General features: G+C 25.9%; 1 protein-coding gene across 3 annotated transcripts in view; it reads left to right on the top strand.

The window, feature by feature from the left end:
- The window catches only part of Esp (Epidermal stripes and patches), a 148,861-nt gene that overhangs the window by 89,040 nt on the left and 35,691 nt on the right, over window positions 1–24,130 (top strand). For 2 of the 3 annotated variants that reach the window (XM_075376214.1, XM_075376215.1), the window contains exon 2: window positions 341–522. In XM_075376214.1, coding sequence (XP_075232329.1) covers window positions 369–522 — 154 coding nt within the window. In that variant the 5' untranslated portion in view covers window positions 341–368. Of the gene's footprint in view, window positions 1–340; window positions 523–12,183; window positions 12,342–24,130 lie in introns of those variants that run through there. The other variant, XM_075376216.1, reaches the window with a different exon arrangement.

The raw sequence follows: 24,130 nt of genomic DNA, 5'->3' as shown, positions 1-24,130 counted from the left end.
GTGAGGAATGAAGGGGTTTACTATTTTCTTCTTCATTAAATCTCATACCTTGTTGCATATCAGCATCCTAAACCCATTGAAATGCAGATGATATTCAACTACACTAGTAATACCTTTATTTTGTTCACTACAGGAATTAGCTGTTTTAACAAATATCATTACTATCAGAGAAGCAACTATGGCTAGTGTGTCACGTCATTATTCTCAGTCCTATTGACCATGGTCAAACTATGATTATACTTAGTTGTCATAGTTTTAAGTGTTTATTCTCTTTATAAAGCTTGTTTTTTTAGAAGGTTAATTTATTAAGTTAGTTTAATTTTGTATTATTTTGTTTCAGGCTGAATAAATTTGGTTTATGAGTTGAGATGAAACAAGATATAATTAGTGATCTTAACTTAGCATCAAATATGAATGCAAGTTATACAAATCATGCATTTGATGAAAAACAAAATTCTGCAGATAAAACTATTCCTCAGGTAAAAGAATCTTCAGTTAGAGTTGGCAGCAATGATTTCATTCGTAAGTAAAAATATTACAAAAATAAATATTTTTTGGTTTTAGAATAAACAATTTATTTGTAAAAGTAGGTAATTAATAGATCATCAGTAATTATTTTTATATTTAAGAACAAATCAGATATTTTATAAAACCTTTCACAATATTCAATAATCAATACAAAAATAGTTTTCATTCTTCACCATGAGTAATTTTGTGACATTTTTACAAATAAAGTAATTATTCATGATTTTTTGTGCTTTGTCTTAAGGAGTTATTTTATAATGCATTATTAATTAACTTTGGGAGCCATCAACTGGTGCTGGTTGTCAGGAGTTTTGAACTGCTTTAATATAATATTAAGCCTGCTATCGTTATTAAATATTTATTATGATTACGTAAATTCCCATCAGAAGCATAATATCATCTCTGGGGGCTTCCTAAAAAAGTCAAAACGAGTTTTCATTATACAAAAAATAGGCTGTCAGAGCATTTTGTGGCCCCTATAAATATAAATTATGTATGCCTAATATTTAGTATATTAAAAATATTAACTTATTCATGTGTTTATATGTATGAATGTGCAATCTTTTTTAAAATGGTTAGTTTCTTATTTCTTAAAAAATTCTTATTCTTATTCTTAAACTATATTTGCATCTACCAAACCAGACAACAGAACTGGTTTTGTGTAATTCAACACAACATTTCAGTTTATTATGCTTTTACCCATTACCTAATCATTTAAGATATTCCTGCCAAATCTTTAAATTAAAAAATCTGATGTGGACACCACATGACTTCCTTGTACGTCTATTAAATTACATTTACACTTTTTTTAAAATGATAATTATATAAAATTTTATTTCATTAATAACTTCTGATATTTTTTTTATTGTTATTATTGGATTATTATTTATCATAAAAATATTTACAATCAGAGGTTAATAATTATTAATAAATCAATATATTTAAATTAAAAAAAGAAAAGTTAAAAAAAAGGAGATGAAGTCTGATTTGAACCAATGTGCCTTTCCCTTTTAAGATCCAAGTACTTCATTAATTAAAATTTTATTTTGCTATAACTCTGGTACCAATGAAAATAAGTACCACTTACAATATTGAAAATCTCTCGATGAAGGCTTATTACTGCAGTTAAGAAAAAGTCCAAAATCCAGTTTTTTTTTTATTTTGGACTTTTTTGGACACTTTTGGTTCAGTCGATTGCAGTCAAAAGGGGAGGTGACAACTAGGTGTTACAACAGTTCTAAATCCAAAATTTCAACATCCTATAGCTAATCATTTTTGAGTTAATGTGAGATACATATTTATGTACAATCGTAATGCCATAACTAGTCAAAATGGATTCAGGGATGGTCAAAATGGATATATTTCTATTGAAATCTGAAAACTGAAATTTTTCGCAATCACAGTACTTCCTTTACTTTGTACAAGGAAGTAAACAATTCTTTTGCAGAAACAATATTATTGTGTCAATGAATTTTTAAATAGTAATAATTTCAAAATGTTTAAAAGCTTGGTATTTCTTGCATCTCCATTCAACATGTGTGTAAATGTGTTTAAATAAATTTCATTAACACCTTCTAGATTTTGAATTATTTGTAGTTATTTTACATTAACTTTATTTTATCTGGGAGCTGACAGTACAGTGAACATCATTACTCATTGAGAAATAACTCCGACTGTTGCCTTAGTATCTCAGGGGCTTTACATGAAACACAATTCTAAGAAAAATTGGAATAAATAATATAAAGAAAATTTAAACAGCAGACATTAAATCACTGTTTAAGAAATTTAAATAACTCTTATTTTTTTAGTCAATCAGTCATGTAACTTTTCATTACATTAAAAATTAGAGATTGTTTCTCAAGATGTTATAGTATCATAAACAATTACAATTGATTAAAGAGAAAGACCAATGAATTAATTTTTGTTGTTCCCTTAAATATTTTTTCTGCATCATTGTAGTATTTTGTTTGTGATATAAATAACAAAATAGTTGGCAACAAACTTTCTTGCAATTATTGCTTATATTTGAATATTTAATTTTGGTTTAGTCAAATATAAAAGTTATGAAAAAAGAAGCTATAATTTTAGTAAAAATCATTAAAAATTTTATTGTTGTTTTTGCTTTTATGCAACTTAAAAACTTATTTTTTCAGAACAGAATATTATCTAAATTTGAAGTTTCTTATTTCAAACTACCTTCTTTCTGTGAAACTAACATCCAATTCCAATTAGCCAACAAGTTCCTAAATTTTTTGTACTTCTTTGATTTGAGACAATTTGAGAAGTACTTTCTTTTGTGAGTTTTGGAACTTTTAATCATATAACTAGTAGCAGTTTTTTTAATGAATTTTGGGATCTGTTTTCAAAGCATGACATCTGTTACTTTTTTCTAAAATTACAGCTTCTTTTTTCATAATATTGTGAATGTTATCCACAATTTTACTAACTTGAATACAAAGATTTTAATGTTAACAAATTTAAATTTAGCTAAAATAAACCAATCACAAGAAATTGTTAACATTATGAAACAAACAAAAAAAAAATACACAATTGATATAAGCATAGAAAATAACTCTGAAGAAACTTGAATCCAGATGGAATAGTACATCACCACTTTTCATACTTTGGGTGGAATGCCTCAGATTCAAATCTTGATCAAGCATAGAATTTTTCATATGCTAACAATTTTTCCATTCTGTATTCTTACAATCAAGCTTAGAGCTTATGTAGTGAATTAATCATCAATCAAAAATTTTTTTTAACTTGAATAGTTCAAATGAATTATAAAACACTACATTACAGACTTTCAAAATGTATTTTTTAAAAAAGCATTTTCAAACACTTGGAAAATGAATTATTTTATTTATAAAAGTTCAAGAACTTTTCATTTTGTATATTGCTTAATTTTACAAAAGTATTTAATGTAAAATCTAGTAGTTCTGTGAACAGTTGACCTTACTCATTCTGTACTAAATTTAACAAATTGAGCTCTATAATAAAATTGAATTATTAAAGTAAAGATTAAAATAAACAGAATTATTGATTTTGGAAAGTTAACCAGTGCCAAAAATAATCTTACTGTATTAGCATTGTCACAAATATTGTTTAGAGGGGACACCAGGTATCACCAACTGATAATTTTTGTGGAGATACTTCTGTAATTATATCCTCACGTTTTAATTTCTTCACGCCTTTTTTATATTTTTCATTTTTTTGTTTTGTTTAAATTACAGTATATACATTAAATCTACAATAAAGTTAAAATTTACTAAAAACTGTGTATAAAGAGCTGGAACCTTTCATCATTCAGTCAAAATGGATGAGAATAAAGTTGAAAATTGTTAATGAATATTAAATTCCTAGAAAAATATAATGTGATAATATTAACTGTTTTTCAATGTTATTAGTTTTTATTTCTATGATTTTAAACTTACTACATATCTAAGAAAGAAGTAGCTTTTTTTAGACATATCAATATAATCATAGAATACATGAAGGGGCACAAAATCTGGCCTTAATTACCATTTTGACTAACATACTTTATTTCTTAAAATATTTAAAAATCACCTAAAATACATTTTTGAGCATTCTTTCTATTCAGTAAAACCCTTATTTAAATCGAACCTTTAAATATCATTAGGAAGTTATTGAAAAATCTCTATTTGTTAAAGAATAATTTGTTGCTTGATTATAATTATTATATATGTTCTTTATATACCTTATATATCTTATATGTGTAAGGATTACAGAATTAATAAATATTTTTTTATTCACTCATATTTTTGAAACTGTAGTTTTTTTTCTAGTATTCTGAGTAAACTTATTTCTGAGTTAACCTATCATTGTTTTTATATTTATGGACATGCATCGTTTGTTTAAAAAATGTTCTTTTAAAAAAAAAAATTATCCATCTTTATCAAATCAGATAACAGAATATTTGTTCTTGTGTAATTTAAGTCAATACTTTGGTTAACAAGAAATATTTTATGCTTATGATTCACTTTTTAACAAAATCCCAAACCATTTAAAAAACTTCCATCAATTTAATTAAACACAATCAAAAGATTTTCTTTTACAAAAATGATATTACTTTATTGGTTATTCTTTAAATAACACTAATTTTAAAGAAAATTAAAAAAGAGAAAGAAAAACCCTTAAATTTTCTCTATCCCCTCACCTAAAATAAATATGTGCTCAAATAATTTTCATTAATGCCTTCTTAATAGTAAATTATTTTGTAGATTTTTTAAAAATTTAACATGCCTTGTAATTCAAGTGTTTGTATTTTAAATGATTAGTATGCACTTTAATCATATTTCTTTTTACTTCGTTGTACGAAGTAAAGGAAGTATTATGATCGCAAAAATTTCAGTTTCCAGATTTCAACGAAAATATCTATTTTGACCATCCCTGGAACCCATTTTGACTAGTTTTGCTGTGATGTCTGTACGTATGTTTGTATCTCGCATAACTCAAAAACAATTAGCTGTAGAATGTTGAAAATTTGTATTTAGGACTGTTGTAACATCTAGTTGTGCACCTTCCCTTTGACTGCAATCGGCTGGACCAAAAGTGTCCATAAAAGCCCAAAATCCAAAGAAATTTGTATTTTGGACTTTTTCTTAACTGCAGTAATAAGCTCTCATTAAGAGTTTTTCAATGATATATCATTAGTAGTACTTATTTTCATTGGTTCCATAGTTATAGCCAAATAAAATTTTAATTAATGAAATATTTGGATTCTAGGGTAAGGGAGATCGGTTCGAAAAAGACTTCATTTCTTTTTTATTTAGGTTTTTTTTTAATTTAAATATATTGATTTATTAATAATTATTAACCTCTCATTGCAAAATTTTTTTTACGATGAAATATAATTCAGTAACAAAAAAAATATATGAAAAAATATCAGAAGTTTTTAATGAAATAAAATTTTATGTACTTTTCATTTAAAAAAAAAATGTGTAAATGTAATTTAATAGGCATACAAGAAGCCATGTGTTGTCCACATCAGACTTTTTATTTTATAATTAATTGGTATTCTAATTAAGGTTTTACCATGGTTTCTGTGAACTGATCCAGCCAAATTCTGGGGCAGTTCCTTTTTTTTTTATCCATGGAGTATCATATCTTTTCATTTCTGATGATTTATATAATGTATTATTAGGTGTCAACCAGAATTAAAGATTTATTTATTAATAGTTAACAGTGACATAAAAATCATGTTATAATGAACTTTTCTTTTTTGTATTAGATGAAATGTCGTAAAAAGATCAAATTTATTTCCTATGAAAAGAGATTTTAGAATCTTTTGATCCATTTGTAGAAATCACACTTATAAACGTTATCATTGAAAAACTCATACCAACTGACCAAGTCAATCTTGAGCAACTTGCAATTACTTATCCTTTATTACATTTTACATGCTACATACATTACTTTGTTATAAAATTTTGAAATTTGTGTTATTTTGTTTTTAAAGTAGTAAAGAATTAAAATATGTGTTAGTACTACTCTGGGCTGTAATAGGGGTTTGTTAGAAAAAGATGTAAAAATTTGTCTCTCGAAAAATAGGGGTTAAGTTAGAAAAAAGGTATAAATTTTTCTACCCAATCTCAACTGCCTGCTGCTGATTTATGTTACTGTGTTTCTTCCTTTTTTTCTTTTTTTTTTAAGGAAAGTTGTAAAAAGAAATATATGGGATCAGTAAAAAAAAACTGATCTTTTCAAATGCATTGTTATATATATATATATATTATATTTATATAATTTGAAGAAGCAAATTTGGGAAATTTCGTTACCTATGATTTAAATGTTGTTTGCTGTATATGTCCTCCTTAAATATCCATACTTTTGCAGACAATGTACAAAATTGTCCGTAACACTTTGAATAATATCAGGTATGACATTGTTAATTTCAGGCTGATTTTCTCTTTCAGTTCATTTGCTGTGTTAAGTCTGCTGGAAAATTTGATTTTTGAGATACCCCTACAGAGATTGGTTGGAAGATCTGGTGAATGAGCTGAACATGAAATGACAAATAATGTGATCTAGAAACAGTTTTTATAAATATACAAGTTTAGTTACTTGTGCAACATCTTGTTAAAAACAAAACTGACAGTAGTTTTTCATTTCTTCAAACTGATATTGTAAATTTCCCAATATCTCGCAATAACAATCAGATGTAACAGTTATCTATTGTTATCTTCAAAGAAATGGACCTACTATTTTAAATACTAAATCATGCAACATACGGTCTACCTTTGGTGAAGGGAGCTGTTTGTGATGGTTTGCTGCAGATTGCCTGTAGCCGAATACTGATAGTTTTAATTTTTTTTGTCCCCATGAATATCAAAATGAGTTTCATCACTCATGAGAAGTTTTATAGAAATCCCGAATCACATCTATTAATTCAACAAATTTTCTGCAAAAATATAGGAGGTTATTTTTATCATGAGTACTTAATTCTTGTATGGCTGCTATCAAATTTGGGTGCAGTCTTAAATCATGTAACATGTGGCAAACACTAACTCTGGTAACCTAAGAGCCTGAGCTCATTTTTTAACTGAATATCTAGGCCCCCAGTCAGTGGACTGATTACTACACATAAACTATGCTTTGAGAAGTTCTCACAGTTCAAGATCTCTCAGGAGATTTGTCATCCAGAATTGAACAAAAACAAAATTTTTACCCATAAAAGTGTTGAGTTATCTCAGTGTACTATGGCTATTAAATAGGTTCTAAATTGTCTTTTCATTGTAATTAATTTACTTTTTATTAAAAAAGCCAACAAGCAACTCAGCGATCAAACTCCAAAAATTCTTCTTAGTGTTGATAAATCTGGTTATAAATAATTCCCATATCTGTGCTTTTGACCCCACAAACTTTATAAATCAGTGTGACTATCCTTACTAGAATTACATGAGAAATAGATGTACAAGTTCTTTTTGACTGATCCTGTAAAATAAGAATGTTTTAAAGTTTTTTTTAGATACTACTCTTATCTCAGTAGTTGTAAGGCTTTCTTATAAATAAAAATTAATAAATTAATTTCAAATTATACAGACTTTGGAAGAATTTTTCAATCTATTATTTTTTATGTTTTGCTTCAAAGGGTATTTTATTACTGTATGATAAATGGAGAAATGTGAAACAAAACCATTTTATGCTCATTAGGACTGTGTCATACTGTACAATATACAATTGCACTCTGAAACGCTGTATCTCAAACATTTGTTTACAAAACAGAGGTGACAGAATGGTTTAATATCATTCCGTAGTTATTAATTCCCAATCAACTGATAACAATCTTTTTGAAAACTACCAGTGGTTGAAGGTCATATTCCTTCCATACTGATATTTCCCTAAACTGCTTTTAATGCAGCTGATTGCAATACATACTTTCATTATAGAATGAATTTTTTTTTATGTAAAACATATTAAGTGTATAAATTTATATATATATATATATATATAACTTGATCCACCAAGTACAGAATAAAATTAAATTAGGTAGTATAACACTTATGTTGTATCATTATATTTACACTAGTACTTTCACAATTTTCTCGCATCTTCAGTTGATCCAATCTTTTAACTGTTCACATAAAATTACACATTATAAATACACAACATTAAAAAACAAAATCTTGATAAATACAATAAAATAAAATTTGTTAAAATGTTGGATATAAACTTTAAAATCAATTCAAATCAAAATGGAATTAAAGTTACAAATTTTTTCCTTTTAAATTTAATATTTGAAATCAAAATTAAAACTTAAAATTAAAGTTAAAAGTTAAAAATTCCTTATATAAAAATTTGTCATCAAATAATAAAAATATTAATTAAAATTTAAAATGATAAATATGTGTTAAAAAAGAATGAATATGTGTGTGTGGTTTGGCTAACCAATATTATATTACTGTGTTGGATTTTAAATAGATTAAACTAAAAATTAACAATATTTGATAAAGTGCTGCTATCTATTGCACTATTTCTTACAAATATATATATATATTGTATTTTTATTAAAAGGAATTGCCCAAATAAAAAAGCATTTATTGTTTACTTATATGTTATATTACAACAGTAGTGTTTTCTAAGTTATAAAAAGGAAATTGAATAAAAATGAAAATGAGCAAGATTTTAGTAGCAAAAATCTAAGTATAAAATGTAATGCAGTAGAATTATAAAAATTGATAAATTTATAATTTAATTATTTTTCATCTTAAATGTAAAAACATAGATAAATTTTGTTATACATTTAAGAAAATATAAATAAGACCGCTTTTAAAGTGGTTTAAGCATTAGTTAATTAGAATATTTTTAAAATGTGTTTATTAAAAAATTAATACTATTTTATATAAGACAAATGTGGTTAGCTTTTAATGCTTTGATGCTTGCAGAATACATCATTTAGATAATTGGTTTAAATTTTATTTTACTGGTGTCTTAGTTCTAAAGCCATGCTGCGAGAAAGAAAATATGGTAGTTAGTCAAAAAATGGTGTGGTATGGTCTTTTTTCATTCAATGTTTCATGACATAAAACAAAAAAAAGTGGGGGAGGTAATGTTCATGTATATGTGCAGGTGTTTTGAAACTTAATAACTTCTTTAGAAAGGAAGTTAGTTCTTCTTAAACAAATACCACAGTCAACTGCTAAAATATTAGGGCAGGAGGCTTTAAGAGGAAGAAAATGTTGGAATTCTGAAACAGTAGTATTGATTAAAATTCAATGACTAATGAACGCTGATAATACTGGCATTTAAATCCAATTAAGTGTAATGTTGAGTATGAATTGTAGAGTTAAATTGTATTGTGCTATTTTTTAAAAAATATTATCAATTGTGTAATACTTGTTGTTTGCATGTATTTCTTTTTTGCATCTGTTAATCTTTAATATTAAAATTCACTGTAAAATTGTGAACAAATAAATTAAAGATAAGTTTTGCTAGATACTATCTTGAGATTAAGTATCCAAAGAAAAATATATTTTCTGTCGGACAAAATATCATTTCTGTATGTATCCGGTATTTGCAACCGTGTCCCAGGATTTATTAAACTGATTTTTATTTTTTTCTAAATATATACTTGTAATTAAGATTCAATTAAAAGATATCCAATTTTTTACAAAGTTGGCATAATTATTTCCAACAATTATCTGTCTGAAAAGTTTATAGTTATTTTAAACACTATTTACTTTCCATATGCCATGCAATTTTGGAGAAGAGCAAGGTTGTTTTTTTTTTTTAGGAATCCTACCTGTTTTCAGATAGCTCTTTAATTTCTGTAAGAAAAGGAATCTTTGTTGAAGCATATATTTAATCTGATCAATAGAAAGTTGTTGATAAATAACATGCTGCTCCAACTAGATAAAAACTTTTCAATCTCCAAAGTATTGTTGGTAGAATTCCTCTTCCCTTCATCTTATATTTATTGAGTTCAGAAAACTAAAATAAGATTTCCAGTGTTCCAAGACTCAGTTAAAAATATGTAAAAACATATTTTTATATAAAAATCAGTTCATATTAAAATATATATATAAAAACAGGTGTGTTTTAAATTTAAATTATTATTAAATAAAAAATCTATAAATGTGCAGTCTTTGCTAAAAAATATAATCAATCTCATAAAAAATAATATCCACCAATATCAAAATAAATAACAGAATTGTTTTTGTGTAATGCAACACAAAATCTCAGTATACAAAAAAGGGCCTTATTATGCTTCCATTGGCATTTTTAATAACACAAACTATTTAAAAAATCTTCCCACCAATCTATTTAAAACAAAATTAAAAGATTTTTCTTTTACAGAAACAATAATACTCTGTTGATGAATTTTGAGATATTATTAATTAGAAAATTTAAAATGCCTCTGAATTCTCTACACTTTCATTGATTGTGTAAAAAAACATGTGTTCAAATAATTTTTATTAACACTTTCTGAATTGTGAACTATTTTATAGTAACTTTTTTATATTTTGGTACCTTTATTTATTAACTTTTCATGTGTTTATATTTTACATAATTATTATGGAATTTAATCACATCTATTTTTTTTTTTTTTTTATTGTATAATTAATTTTGTATTTTACAATTCTGCTTCTGATCAAGGTTTTCAATATTTTCCCTTGATTCATCCAGGTAAATGTTATGATAATTCCATTTTTTTATTCATAAAGTATTACATCTACCTATTCCTGATTGATTTATATAATTTATTGTTTTGTTCTGATCAGAATAAAAATTTATTTTTTTAAAGGAAGAAAGTGTTATGACTTCTTAAACAAAATAAGAAATTGTTAAGAAAATTGATAAAATGTACTCAGTATCCATAAAATATTTTATCGGTTTTGATTGGTTATAAAAAAATGTATTTATTTATTAAATTTCATTAAAATAACATACTGGTGGTAGGTCTTCCAGCTGTCAAGTCTGTAACAATATGAATGAATATTTTTAAGGCCTTGATGACAACCCTTCTCCAGGAACCATTTATATTGTTATAGTTGGGGGTCTACTTTACTAATTTTAATCATTTTCTTAGTAGATTTAAAAAAATGTATATGAATCAACATGAAATCCTTCAACAAATATTCTTTAAGTATTGTAACAAATATGAAATATTTTAAATTTAAAACAATTGATTTTTCTCAGTAATTTGTTTAATATTTTCTGCAGATGCTAAAAATGATAAGTAAAAATTAATAAGCCATACAAAAATGTTAACTAACATAGAAAGAAATAATAATTTGTTCAATAATTATGTTAAAATTTGTAATTTATAGTAAGTATAAATAATACTCATAAAAATTTAACTTTTTTGAGAGTTCTGCTTTGATATTTTATGAGTAGTGATTACATCTATTATACAGAAAGCAGTAATATTTAATTAGGTTTGAGCATGGTCAACTTTAAACCTGCCTTTGGAAAAACTTTATTCGTTTACTTACAGGGAATAAGTCCTGAAAATTCTAATACAATGAACTTAATAAATTAAGTTCATTTTAGATTAAAACTAAACTAATGGTCAGCTTAAATTGGTCTGGCATTGATCATCAAACAGAAGATCTAATTCACAGTTGTTTGCTATTTTTCATCTTACTCATATTTAATTAGATTAAATTAAGTCATTTTATTAGGATTTTCAGGTCTTCCTCCCTGTAAGTAAACATAAAATCATTCCTAGCGTAGGTTTAAACTAATTAGAACCAAATATAAATAAATTTTATCTGCTGTGTAAAGTCTTAAAAGAATTGAAGTGATGTACAGCCAAAAGTTATGAGAATTTGTCAATTCTTTTACACCTTGGTAACATCCAGTTTTTTATTAATGATAGATTTATCAGCCATGTAGAATTGATGTCTATAAAACTTAATGTATGTAAATCTTAAATTTTTTTAACTTGTTCAGAAATACTTTTGATGTACTTGCTCCAAAAAAAGAATTAATATGTACTCTTTCTTTTTACAATTTATATTTAAACTTCTTTTTACAGTTATTCATTTTGCACACACACACACACACACACACACACATATATATATATATATATATATACATACACACATATACACCTGTTCATCAGCCGCTGATTTTGTCCCAGAAGTATTTGTCTATAAATATGTACAATTCCCCCTCTACCATAACCTATCCACTCACTACCCATCTATCCATTTACTACCGCACTAAGTTTTTAATTTGTATAAAGTATATCAAACAGTTGGTGAAAAGCTGCCAAACTTGTGATATTTCTTAGCGTGAATGCATATTCTAAAAATACAAATTAGAAAACTTGAAAAAATATATATAGAGTAAGTTGAAAACAGTTATTTAATAATACACTGCTTAATGATTTTGTTTTTGTATTATAGTGTGATATAATTTAGAGTTTTGTTTATGTAATTATTTTGATTTTTGTTTATAATTTTTTTTTTTAATATTGACTAGTCATAAAAAAAGAAATGACCTCTCTGTTTTTTAAATATTAGCAAACATATTTTGGTTTTTAATTAAATTCTCTGTATGATAATTAAAAAAAAAACTTTTTTATTGGTAAGAGATTTTATATTTGTTAAATAAAGATTAATGAAAAAATTAAACCCTCTTAAAAACTAAAAAAATTATACTTTAGAAAATGAATTGATGAAACTTATTTAAAAACACACGATTAAATTTAACATTATATTGTAAATACTTGTCACTGGGTATTTCACTTTACTACCTGTATAACTACCCATTAGTTTAGTTATTAATGGTTTTATTTTTTAAAATTATTTATTGCAGAAATATATTGACATACTTCTTACTTTATGTATTACTATACTTTTTTTTGTGTATATCAGATACTTTGTGAATAAAATGTAGTATAATGACATTGCTTAGTTGAATAACCTTAAATCTTAATAGTAACATACATTCAGTTAAGTCTAATAATTTTAAAGCTGCACAAAGATAAGTAATTAGATGATCTATTTTACTTAATTAAATTAGCAATTTGCATTCATTTTCAACAGACAAGACCAGAAATGATAAATTGATGATATTGTAGTATAAGTCTCTTCATATCCTATAAGTTATATCAAAGCCATATTTATGTTTAGATGTCATTGCAAAAAAAAAGAAAGTACATTTCCAGTCTCTTTAATGTCTCTTCTTAATGTAGTAGTTTTTTTACAGTGGTGGATACTTTGATGCAAAATTTTGTGTGATTATAAATGAAAAAAAAAAAATCTATATTATCATATTAATCAAAATTCAGAACAGAATTTAGCTTAATTTACTCGAGGAAAACTATTTACATATTATCCTTTGCACATAATATATAATCAGGAATGAACAAAGAACTGGTTCCATTAGCAATAATTTTTTTAAAATAAAATACAGTGAGATCATTCATAATATTTAAAGCATCTGAAACTTAATAATAATTTATTATACAAAAAGTAATCTACAGTAGTATAAATTGTATACTACTATACTGTATTATATATACTGTATTATATATAAAGTAATAATTTATTATTACTATTATTTTCAGTGTACAGTAATTATTGTAATCATTTATGCGTTGTAATAAATTAAATTTAAATTGTCTTAATTAATGATATTAATATATTATATTATATATCATATATAGTATATTATATATTGATAATAATGATAAGTGGCTTAGTTAATGAATATTAATTAAGTTGATACAATAAGTAATATTAATATACTATGTAATAAGATACATAGTAATTAAGTTAAACATTTTTTTGTTTCTTTTTGTATACTTTATGCATTGTGTAATATTTATATTTTTGTAATCTTTCTTTCACTTTATATTCAAGAGTTCTTTAGAATGGAATAAGTTTATTGCTTTAGGTATACCATTCTTGTAGTGAGTTTGTGTGTGTAAAATGCAAGATTCAAAGGAAAATTTTCGATTACTTAACCATGGTTTGCTTATTATTTTTTTTTATTTTTACTTAAGGTTATGTATGTACTATGCTGATTATATTTTAAATATGATATAAATATGTTCCAATCCTGTGTTGACATTTCACAGTGTATGCATATGCGCGCACGCACGCGTGTGTTTTGTGTGTATAGCATTTCTACATCCTGTTAGGCATTTCATATTAATGGTGTTGATTGCTGCACATTATATTTTTTATTCATTCTTCCTATAGATGTTTATATAATTTACTAAACACTGGTTACAAAGAACGTTCTTTTTTCTGTAGTTATATTATTTTTATACACTTTCTTCATCCAATCATTTTAAACAATAAAATTATTTATCTACATAGAGTGTATTTCATTCATAGAATATAGACTAATGACAGGTCAGTCAGATATTACTTAAGATAATTGATAAACATGGATTGAGCTTGCAGCCTACAGGCTATAAAATATTCTTAAAATACAATCAGATTTAACAACATATATTTATGCTATGAAGTATAATTCATATATATTATTAAACTACAGTACAATGGTACTGTTGTACAATTTGTTATACAGCACATATAATTCATTTTAGAAGATCATTAAAGTTTAATGATTGTTTAAAATTATTGGAAATTATAAATAACTCATTTTCAAATTATGTGAGCACTAAATCAAAAGCTACCTTTTTTTAAGTGATCTTTTTAAGTTGACTTGAGTGTACATCTATTACATCACAGATAAAAGGAATACATACAGGTGCTATATACATAACAGTAGAATCAATTTTTTCATATAATGTTATAGAATCATGCACATAAAAAACATTAATCAAAATTTGTAAATTTTACATATCTCACATAAAAACCAAGATCTCAGTGTACTTGAACAATATAAAATTTACAAAAAATTTATCAAAAACAAGATATCAAATGAAAAAACAAACATAAATCCGTATAAAACCAATTGCATAAAACATTCTTGGGGATAGTCATAGACTGCTGTGGTCATTAGTTGCCCTTTTCCCAAACAAAAAAGAAAACATTTCCTTTCCTGATAAAATAATTAGCGACCTAGTCAGAAGACTAGTCTTGCCAGACATTCAATCAGAAATAAACTTGTCATAGGAAATTATATTATAGTATACATATACAATACATAGTCGTGTTACATTGTACTCATATATTATTATTATTATTAATGTTTGTCAAATGAAAATTAATTTGACATAATAATAATGCTAGTATCAGTGACAGATACAATTGCTAATCTGTTTACTTAATCATTCCCTTATCATAATGTCTGTAAATTAAGATCTGTCTGTGTCAGTTATTTTTGCATTTTTGATGATATTATATCATCATTCTTGATAATGGATATTTGAGTTATTATTATTTTGATAAGAAATTTTTCATTATTAAAAAAGTGATATTCTCTTTGTAATTTTTTTTTTCTAATATCTTAATGATATATTATTAATTATAGGACAGAAATTTAATTCTATGAGAAAACCAATTATCCAGATTGCGTAAATTATCAGTTTTCAGTTAAATTAATTTGTTTAGTGTGTTTATTTCATTTGGATGTGTTATAATTTTTATTAAATGTTAAGTTAATTCTATTATTAGAGGTGGTTTATTTATTTCTGTTATAATATTTTTTTCACAAAGGAAGAAAATTAGTGAGTGTAGTTATTTTGCCAAATTCTATATGTATTCTTTTTTATTAATCGCACTGACTATCGAAACACTGTAAGAGTGTCTGTTTTAACGAATTATGTACAACATTGTTTAAAAGTGTGTAAGATTTTTTAAACAGCTTTTGTTTTATTCCTGGCAAAGCATGGCATTTTTTCATCTATCATTTCATCCACTCCATCTCTTACTATTAAAATATATACTAGAGGATGTCTGTCTGAGATCATAAATTAAAATAATTTTTTTCATAAATTAGATTCTATGAGAGATTAATTGTTTTCAGTTTGATTCAAAGAAGAGAAAAAGATAGATGAAATTTTTATATATCCCAATTAGTTATAAATTAATTAAAATATTAAGTTAAATTATATTAATTATAAAAAAAATCATATTTAACAAAATTAATCTTATTAAACTAATTATTATATGCTGTTATTAAAATTATAAGCAATAAAATAGACAAATCAAAGAGATTTACTCCAGGTTTGTTTCTTAAAATAATAATAAGGTTCATGTTACTTCAATGAGAATTTATTGAGCATAAGAGTCTGTTCACTAACCAGACTTCTTTCATGATCAGGATTGTTTCGGAAAACAAAATTATGAAAGTTTTCAGTATATCTCAAAACCAAATTATGTATGTATAAATGTATATACATTTATACATATATACATTATAGTATAATTGTTTATTGAAATTCTTTTCACTTACTCCTTTGTTTATTACCCACACTTAGTGTTTTCATACAGATTTCTGCTTCATTACAATTTTATTTTATTAAATTTAATTGACAATATAATCTAAAATATTAAAAATATTAATGAATATTTATCATCTTAGTTATTGTTGTATGTAAATTATCAGTATATTTTTCTTTGGTTGCATTAACTTGAAATCATGCATATATTTATTTATTTTTAATCATTGTATATCAATAAAAAATTTTTCAAATAATTTAAAAATTACATGAATCAAAATATACTGAATCAAGAGTCCTCTGTACAGATAATTATACTACTATCTTTAGATCACTGTTTTGTAATATTGTTAATTCAGATCTTTGTTTCATGGATTATTTATTGTAATAGTAACATGATAATTATGTTGTGTAATGAGTGGGCAATGTTGATGTCATTGCCCACTAACAGTGTAGTCATGTAGAATAATTTGTAAAAAAATAATTAGCAGCATGAGATAACCATGTAACTCAATAGCCTGTGAAGTATGATACAGACAAGACAAAAAAAAACACCAGCCTCCGTGGTGCAAGTGGTAATGTCTCGGCCTTTCATCTAGAGGTCTTGGGTTTGAATCCCAGTTAGGCATGGAATTTTCACACTTGCTACAAATCATTCATCTCATCCTCTGAAGCAATACCTAATGGTGGTCTTGGAGGTTAAACAAAAAAAAAAAATCTATCTTTTATTGTTGAAGATATCATTCTAATTTAAGATTTACGTGGAATTTACCTACAGCATCTGGGTTAACAGGTGTGGCTGCCACCTTTAGCCTTGTTAACCTACTCTTTGAAGTTTCCTCTCATTTCCTCTTTCATGACCCTTTCATTCCTTAGTTTCTATTTGTTGGGATATATCAGATGACCGGATGTCATCAAATTGTACAAAAGGTGTGAGTGACATACTGAACACAGCTTCCTAAGAATTTATTTTCTTTTGATCCAGCTTCCCACTGGGACCAAGAATTCCCTCCCATGTGTAAGTTCCAGGGTCCATACATATTGACTCAAATTCTTTCATCGGTCATAACAATTCATTTGTTCATAACAAATTTATTTGTTGAAATGTAAAAACTCAGTCGTGATAGATTAGTCTTTATACAGTAGAATTTTTAAAGAATAAGTTCTTAAAATTTTTAGGTTATATTAATTTATTCACTTGCTAAGTAAATACTGGCTGATGTAGAGTTGCATTTCTTATATTTTGGTTTTTTAATGATGCAAAGAGATAAATCTTATAATATTAAAAAAAAAAAATGCCAAGGCTGAAAATAATTCAGAAACAGAACCTTCCAGATAAAAGGTAGAGGCACAACTATACTCTACTGAAATTATAAAATCAGTAATATTTCAACATATATCTTTGTCAATAAAATTAGTTGATAAAACAGTATTTAATAGGAAACATATTTTTGCTATTAAATCTGTGTATTTTTCCTTCTACTGATACAATTTTTTTTAATTTGTAGTAATTCTTTTTTTTTAATTTTTTGTTTGAAGTGTTCATGACATCAAATTAAAAAAATTATTGATGTTTTTATTTAAAATACATTGTATTCACAAGTTTTTCTCCATAAACAAAAAAAAAGAACCCTGAAAAAATGAAAAAAAAATTCTGGAGTTGATTTTTACACCCTATGCAACTGAAATTCTATTGTCATATTAATGATAATGTGAAGTATTATCATGTGATTAATGTAGTATATCTGTCTAGAGGCATATTGGAATGGTTTTATCCATATTTAATATTAGGTGGTTATAATTCATCCAATGAAAAATATTTTAACTACTGACATAAAATTCTTAGATATAATTATAATATCCTGCATTCTATATTTTGAAGGGAGGATAAGTATTTTTTTATTAATTTTATCATTGAAAGATGAATTTCAATTGTTTATTATACTGTCATTAATGTACGACTAAGTAGTTATGAGCAGTCCTCAGATTCCATAATAAGTTTTTTCATTAGTAAGTTCCATGGAAGAAAATTGACTCTTGTTAATTGTTGTGTTTCTGAGATCACTAAAAAAAGTTGGGAAATAATCACGTGAAAAACGGAAAAAACCACTTTCCTGGGACTAAATTTGAGAATTTATAATGTTTTCCAAGAAAATTTACGAATCTGCTTTGCTTAATTTTTTTTCAATTAATGAAGAGAATATGATAAAGGGAAATTGGTCTTTCATTTTTTATTAATCAAATTTAAAAAAATTAAAACAGGTTTAATTTGTTTTGATTCAACAAAATACTGTTTGATAATAGAATGTTTGTCCTTCATTGAAATAAAATAATTGAACCTTATTATTGTATGACAGAAAGATTCATTCTTTAACTATTTATTAATACCTCCAAGACATGCATTTAAACAAATATAATAAAGTGAAGTGGTTGAAATGGGCACATTACTTACATTATGTGTCCATATTAGAACAATGTACTAGTTATCAGAAAATTACAGACCAATAAAAATTAAAAAAAAAAACATTTACTAAATACTTATAAAATAAAAATTATTTTAAATAAAACTGTGTTCTGTGTGTTTAGAGGAATGCATATAAAAGCAGTCTCTAACTTTTCCAAGAAAATAAATGTTTTCCAAGAAAATTTTAGAATTTGCTTTGCATAATTTTTTTTCAAATAATAGTAATTTCCTTTTTTTACAAAAGGAAAAAATATAGAATTCACTTTGTTTAAAAAATCTTTACATTAAACGAGACAAGGATCCTTTTTAATGAATAAATACTGTAAATAAATTTTTCATTTTGATTTTACATAATAGTCATTATATAGATCACATTGCAAATGGGTAGTCCACAGATAAAAAAAAGGAACTCCTGCAACATTTACCTTGGTTGATTAAGGCAAACCATGGTAAACTTTGATCAAGTAGCTAAACATAATGAACAGTTAATCATAAAATAAGAAATAAATGTGGTTACAGTTTATATTAATGATTTAAAATATAAACACATTAAATTAAATAAATAAAGATGCTAATTGTGTAAAATAAATCGCAATTCAAAAGGTATTTTTGAGAATTATTAGAGCACATGTTTATGTTTTCTGAACAAAGATGCAGAAAATTTAGGAATTTTTTATTTAGTGTTATTTAAAAATGATCAACAGAGTTATACTGTTTCTATAAAAGAGAATCTTTTAACTCTATTTTAAATAAATTGATGAAAAGACTTTTGAATAATTTGATAATTTATTAAAAATGCCAGTGGAAACATTATAAGGCCCTTTGTATAAACTGTAATATTGTTTTGAGTTACATGAATCAGTTCCTTTTTCTGGTAATAATGGATAATATTATTTTTTATTTTATTTTTATTTTTTATGAATATGTGATTATCCTTTTTAGCAAACTTTCAGCATTCATATAAATAAACATGTGATTAGTTAACATTTTTAATGCACTAAAATATCAGTCTACATGATTCATGTTTATAAATGCCAAATTGTGATCTGCCAGCCCTTTTTTTATCTTGGAAACTTGTTACAGCTCCTTGAGGTAGCCCCAAAAGATGATATTGTATGTCAGTTAGGAATGTAAGGCATTTTAGATATTTAATAACAATAAAAGTAGCATTTTATTAAGGTGCTTCAAAGTTTAAATTATACAGTTCAATTTTGTTGGGAATGAAATTAATTTGATCATCCTAAGAGAATTTGTTATCCACTAAAACACCCTGAAATTTTGCACTATGGACAGCAGCAGAAATATGTTGTTTTCATTAATGGGAATTATATCCATGCAGTTGGCCATAATATGTCTCTACCTGAAAAGCAAAATAACATGATTGTATTGATATCTAAAGTTTGATAGTTGAAATCCATTCAGTGAGTAATTTTTTCATCTGTTAATGTAGAATTTTCAATCCTATTAATTCTTCAGATTTAAATAATTGGCAGATAATTAATGGGCAGATAAATGTGAAGAATACAGAACAATTAGTCTAACTAGTCATGCATCAAAAATCTTAACTAGAATTCTATACAGAAGAATTGAGAGGAGAGTGGAAGAAGTGTTAGGAGAAGACCAATTTGGTTTCAGGAAAAGTATAGGGACAAGGGAAGCAATTTTAGGGCTCAGATTAATAGTAGAAGGAAGATTAAAGAAAAACAAACCAACATACTTGGCGTTTATAGACCTAGAAAAGGCATTCGATAACGTAGACTGGAATAAAATGTTCAGCATTTTAAAAAAATTAGGGTTCAAATACAGAAATAGAAGAACAATTGCTAACATGTACAGGAACCAAACAGCAACAGTAACAATTGAAGAACATAAGAAAGAAGCCGTAATAAGAAAGGGAGTCTGACAAGGATGTTCCCTATCTCCGTTACTTTTTAATCTTTACATGGAACTAGCAGTTAATGATGTTAAAGAACAATTTAGATTCGGAGTAACAGTACAAGGTGAAAAGATAAAGATGCTACGATTTGCTGATGATATAGTAATTCTAGCCGAGAATAAAAAGGATTTAGAAGAAACAATGAACGGCATAGATGAAGTCCTACGCAAGAACTATCGCATGAAAATAAACAAGAACAAAACAAAAGTAATGAAATGTAGTAGAAATAACAAAGATGGACCGCTGAATGTGAAAATAGGAGAAGAAAAGATTATGGAGGTAGAAGAATTTTGTTATTTGGGAAGTAGAATTACTAATGATGGACGAAGCAGGAGCGATATAAAATGCCGAATAGCACAAGCGAAACGAGCCTTCAGTCAGAAATATAATTTGTTTACATCAAAAATTAATTTAAATGTCAGGAAAAGATTTTTGAAAGTGTATGTTTGGAGTGTCGGTTTATATGGAAGTGAAACTTGGACGATCGGAGTATCTGAGAAGAAAAGATTAGAAGCTTTTGAAATGTGGTGCTACAGGAGATTGTTAAAAATCAGATGGGTGGATAAAGTGACAAATGAAGAGGTATTGCGGCAAATAGATGAAGAAAGAAGCATTTGGAAAAATATAGTTAAAAGAGGAGACAGACTTATCGGCTACATACTAAGGCATCCTGGAATAGTCGCTTTAATATTGGAAGGACAGGTAGAAGGGAAAAATTGTGTAGGCAGGCCACGTTTCGAATATGTAAAACAAATTGTTAGGGATGTAGGATGTAGAGGGTATACTGAAATGAAACGACTAGCACTAGATAGGGAATCTTGGAGAGCTGCATCAAACCAGTCAAATGACTGAAGACAAAAAAAAATTAAATAATTATTTAATTTAATATTAATTTTATTAAAACATTTTCTATTTAGTAATTGAAAGAAAAGACTTAACATTTTTCAAGAAATTTGAAACACTGTTCTGATAACTTATGAACTATTTTTTTAAAATATAATTTCATGACTTCCTCTATTGTTTTTGCACCTTTGATTAATTTTGTTTTTAAAAAGCCTATATATGATTTCCAACCTATATAAGCTTTAGAATCGTTGTACTTTGTTCATCCATTAAATTTTATCGAATATATGTCTCATTATCTATAGTTCTGACAAACTCTTACCTTTCTACATGAAGGAGTATTCTTCTTATGTCTTAATCATTATTATTTTTTTTTTTTTTTCTTTTTCTTTTTTTCTGAATTGACTTTTGTACTAATTTCTGGGCCTGTAGCTGTGATTTTTTCACAATTTAAATTCACATTATTCTCTTTTAGCTAGTAGTCTATAGTCTCACTGTGCTTTAGGTTACCAAATATCAACCTTAATTTCATTTCAACATGGTCAGAGTGGTTATGCCTGAATGTTTTACAGTTCATAATTAGGTCTAAAAATCTCTGTTTAGTCTGTGTATTACCTTTTTATACTTCCTATTCTCAAAAAATCTAATGCAGATACCACATGACTTCCTTGTATGCCTATTAAATTGCATACACACATTTTTTTAAAATGAAAAGAACACAAAATTTTATTTCACTACTAACTTCTGATTTTTTTATTGTTATTATTGAATTATTATTTATTGTAAAACTTTTTTTATAATCAGAGGTTAATAATTATTAATAAATCAATGTATTTAAATTAAAAAAAAAAAAAAAAAAAAAAAAAAAAAAAAAAAAAATTGAAGTCGGATTCAAACCGATATGCCTTCTCCTTGTATGAACCAAATACATCATTAATTAAAATTTTATTTGGCTGTAACTCTGGAACCAATGAAAATAAGTACCACTTATGATATATCGCCCTTATGATATAAGCCCTCATTGAGGGCTTATTACTGTAGTTAAGAGAAACTCCAAAATCCAATTTTTTGGAGTTTGGGCATTTTTGGTCAATCGATTGCAATCATAAGGGGAGGTGCATTAGAGATGTTACAACAGTCTGAAATCCAAAATTTCAATATTCTACGGCTAGTCATTTTTGAGTTATGCAAGATATATACGTACGTACAGATGTCATGCCAAAACTTGTCAAAATGGATATTTCCGTTGAAATCTGAAAACCAAAATTTTTCACAATGATAATACTTCCTTTACATCATTCAAGGAAGTAAAAAGTATATATTCTTATTTTATGATTTTAAATACATGTACACAATATCTGGTTTATATTTTATTTAAATTCTGAAAACATAATTTCTCGATTTTAAATCCAACCTATAAATCTCAAATTACTTTTCCTTCCACTATGATAATTTAGGAACCTTTTTTCAATAAGCGGGCCTTTTTAGGTAAAAATGTTATCGGGTTATTGCTGTATAAATGTAAAAATGTACTGTTTTATTGTTATTTTTGAGAAAAAAAGAAAAAAGTGGTACCCGCTTATCAAAAAAGGTCCCAATTCAGTTTTCATTTACATTAAATGATCTTCTTTTGCACATTTGTTTAGATCATCTATTTCTTCATATATTTTTTACCTCTTCATCATCTGCTGAAGAGGTTGGCATGTGAATCTAAGCCTGCATTATTTTTCAGGCTTAAACTTTGTATCTATCTAAAGTATTTCAGCTTATGTATTGTTATTTTACAGTCTTTCGTCTTCAATTTGTTCATTATCGTAACTACTCCTGCATTTCTATTATTTTAAATTAATATTTATTACGGTATACCACCCTGATCAAAAAATCTTTATTTCAATAATTTCTATTACGTTAAGCCTAGCCTACCTACTTCTTGGTCTAAATTATCTATCTACCAGTCTTATTTAAATTTATAATACCCCAACTTCTGATTAAAAAAATGCAATGTTTTTATATTTTCTGATGGCCTCCTTTTGTTCCTGACTTGAGATTCAATAGTGGAACGAGTTTACCCCCAGAATATTATATCTGAGGATGCCTACACATTGAATTAAAAAAAAAAATGGATTGAAGAAAAACACATTCTCAAAAAAATTCAGCTGTAGTTTTCTATTGCCTTCAGCTGAAATTTGTGTTTCAGCAATAATTCTTTTTTCTGGCTTCTCAATTCATAGTTGTTATGTTAGTTTCTACAGAATGATTGTTTGATCCTGGATGACTTAAAACTTTTATGAGGGAAAATACTGGTGTAGTTGTTATAAGTTCATGATAGTTGTAGGTAGTTCTGAATGAGTTCCTGCTGTACTATTTAAAAACAAAAAAGCAGCTAGTAATGCAAACATTATAAAAAACTTAAAAAAAAAAAAACAAAATATTCATAGTAGATTAACAAATAACTGATAAATAAGAATACCACTATCTAAAAAAAACTCATAAATTATGATATATATAAATTAAGACATTACTAAAAAAA

Source organism: Lycorma delicatula, chromosome 9 (assembly GCF_047948215.1).
Source record: "Lycorma delicatula isolate Av1 chromosome 9, ASM4794821v1, whole genome shotgun sequence".
Classification (NCBI taxonomy): domain Eukaryota; kingdom Metazoa; phylum Arthropoda; class Insecta; order Hemiptera; family Fulgoridae; genus Lycorma; species Lycorma delicatula.
Note: the sequence above shows the minus strand (reverse complement) of the source record. Positions and strands in the feature narration are given on the sequence as shown.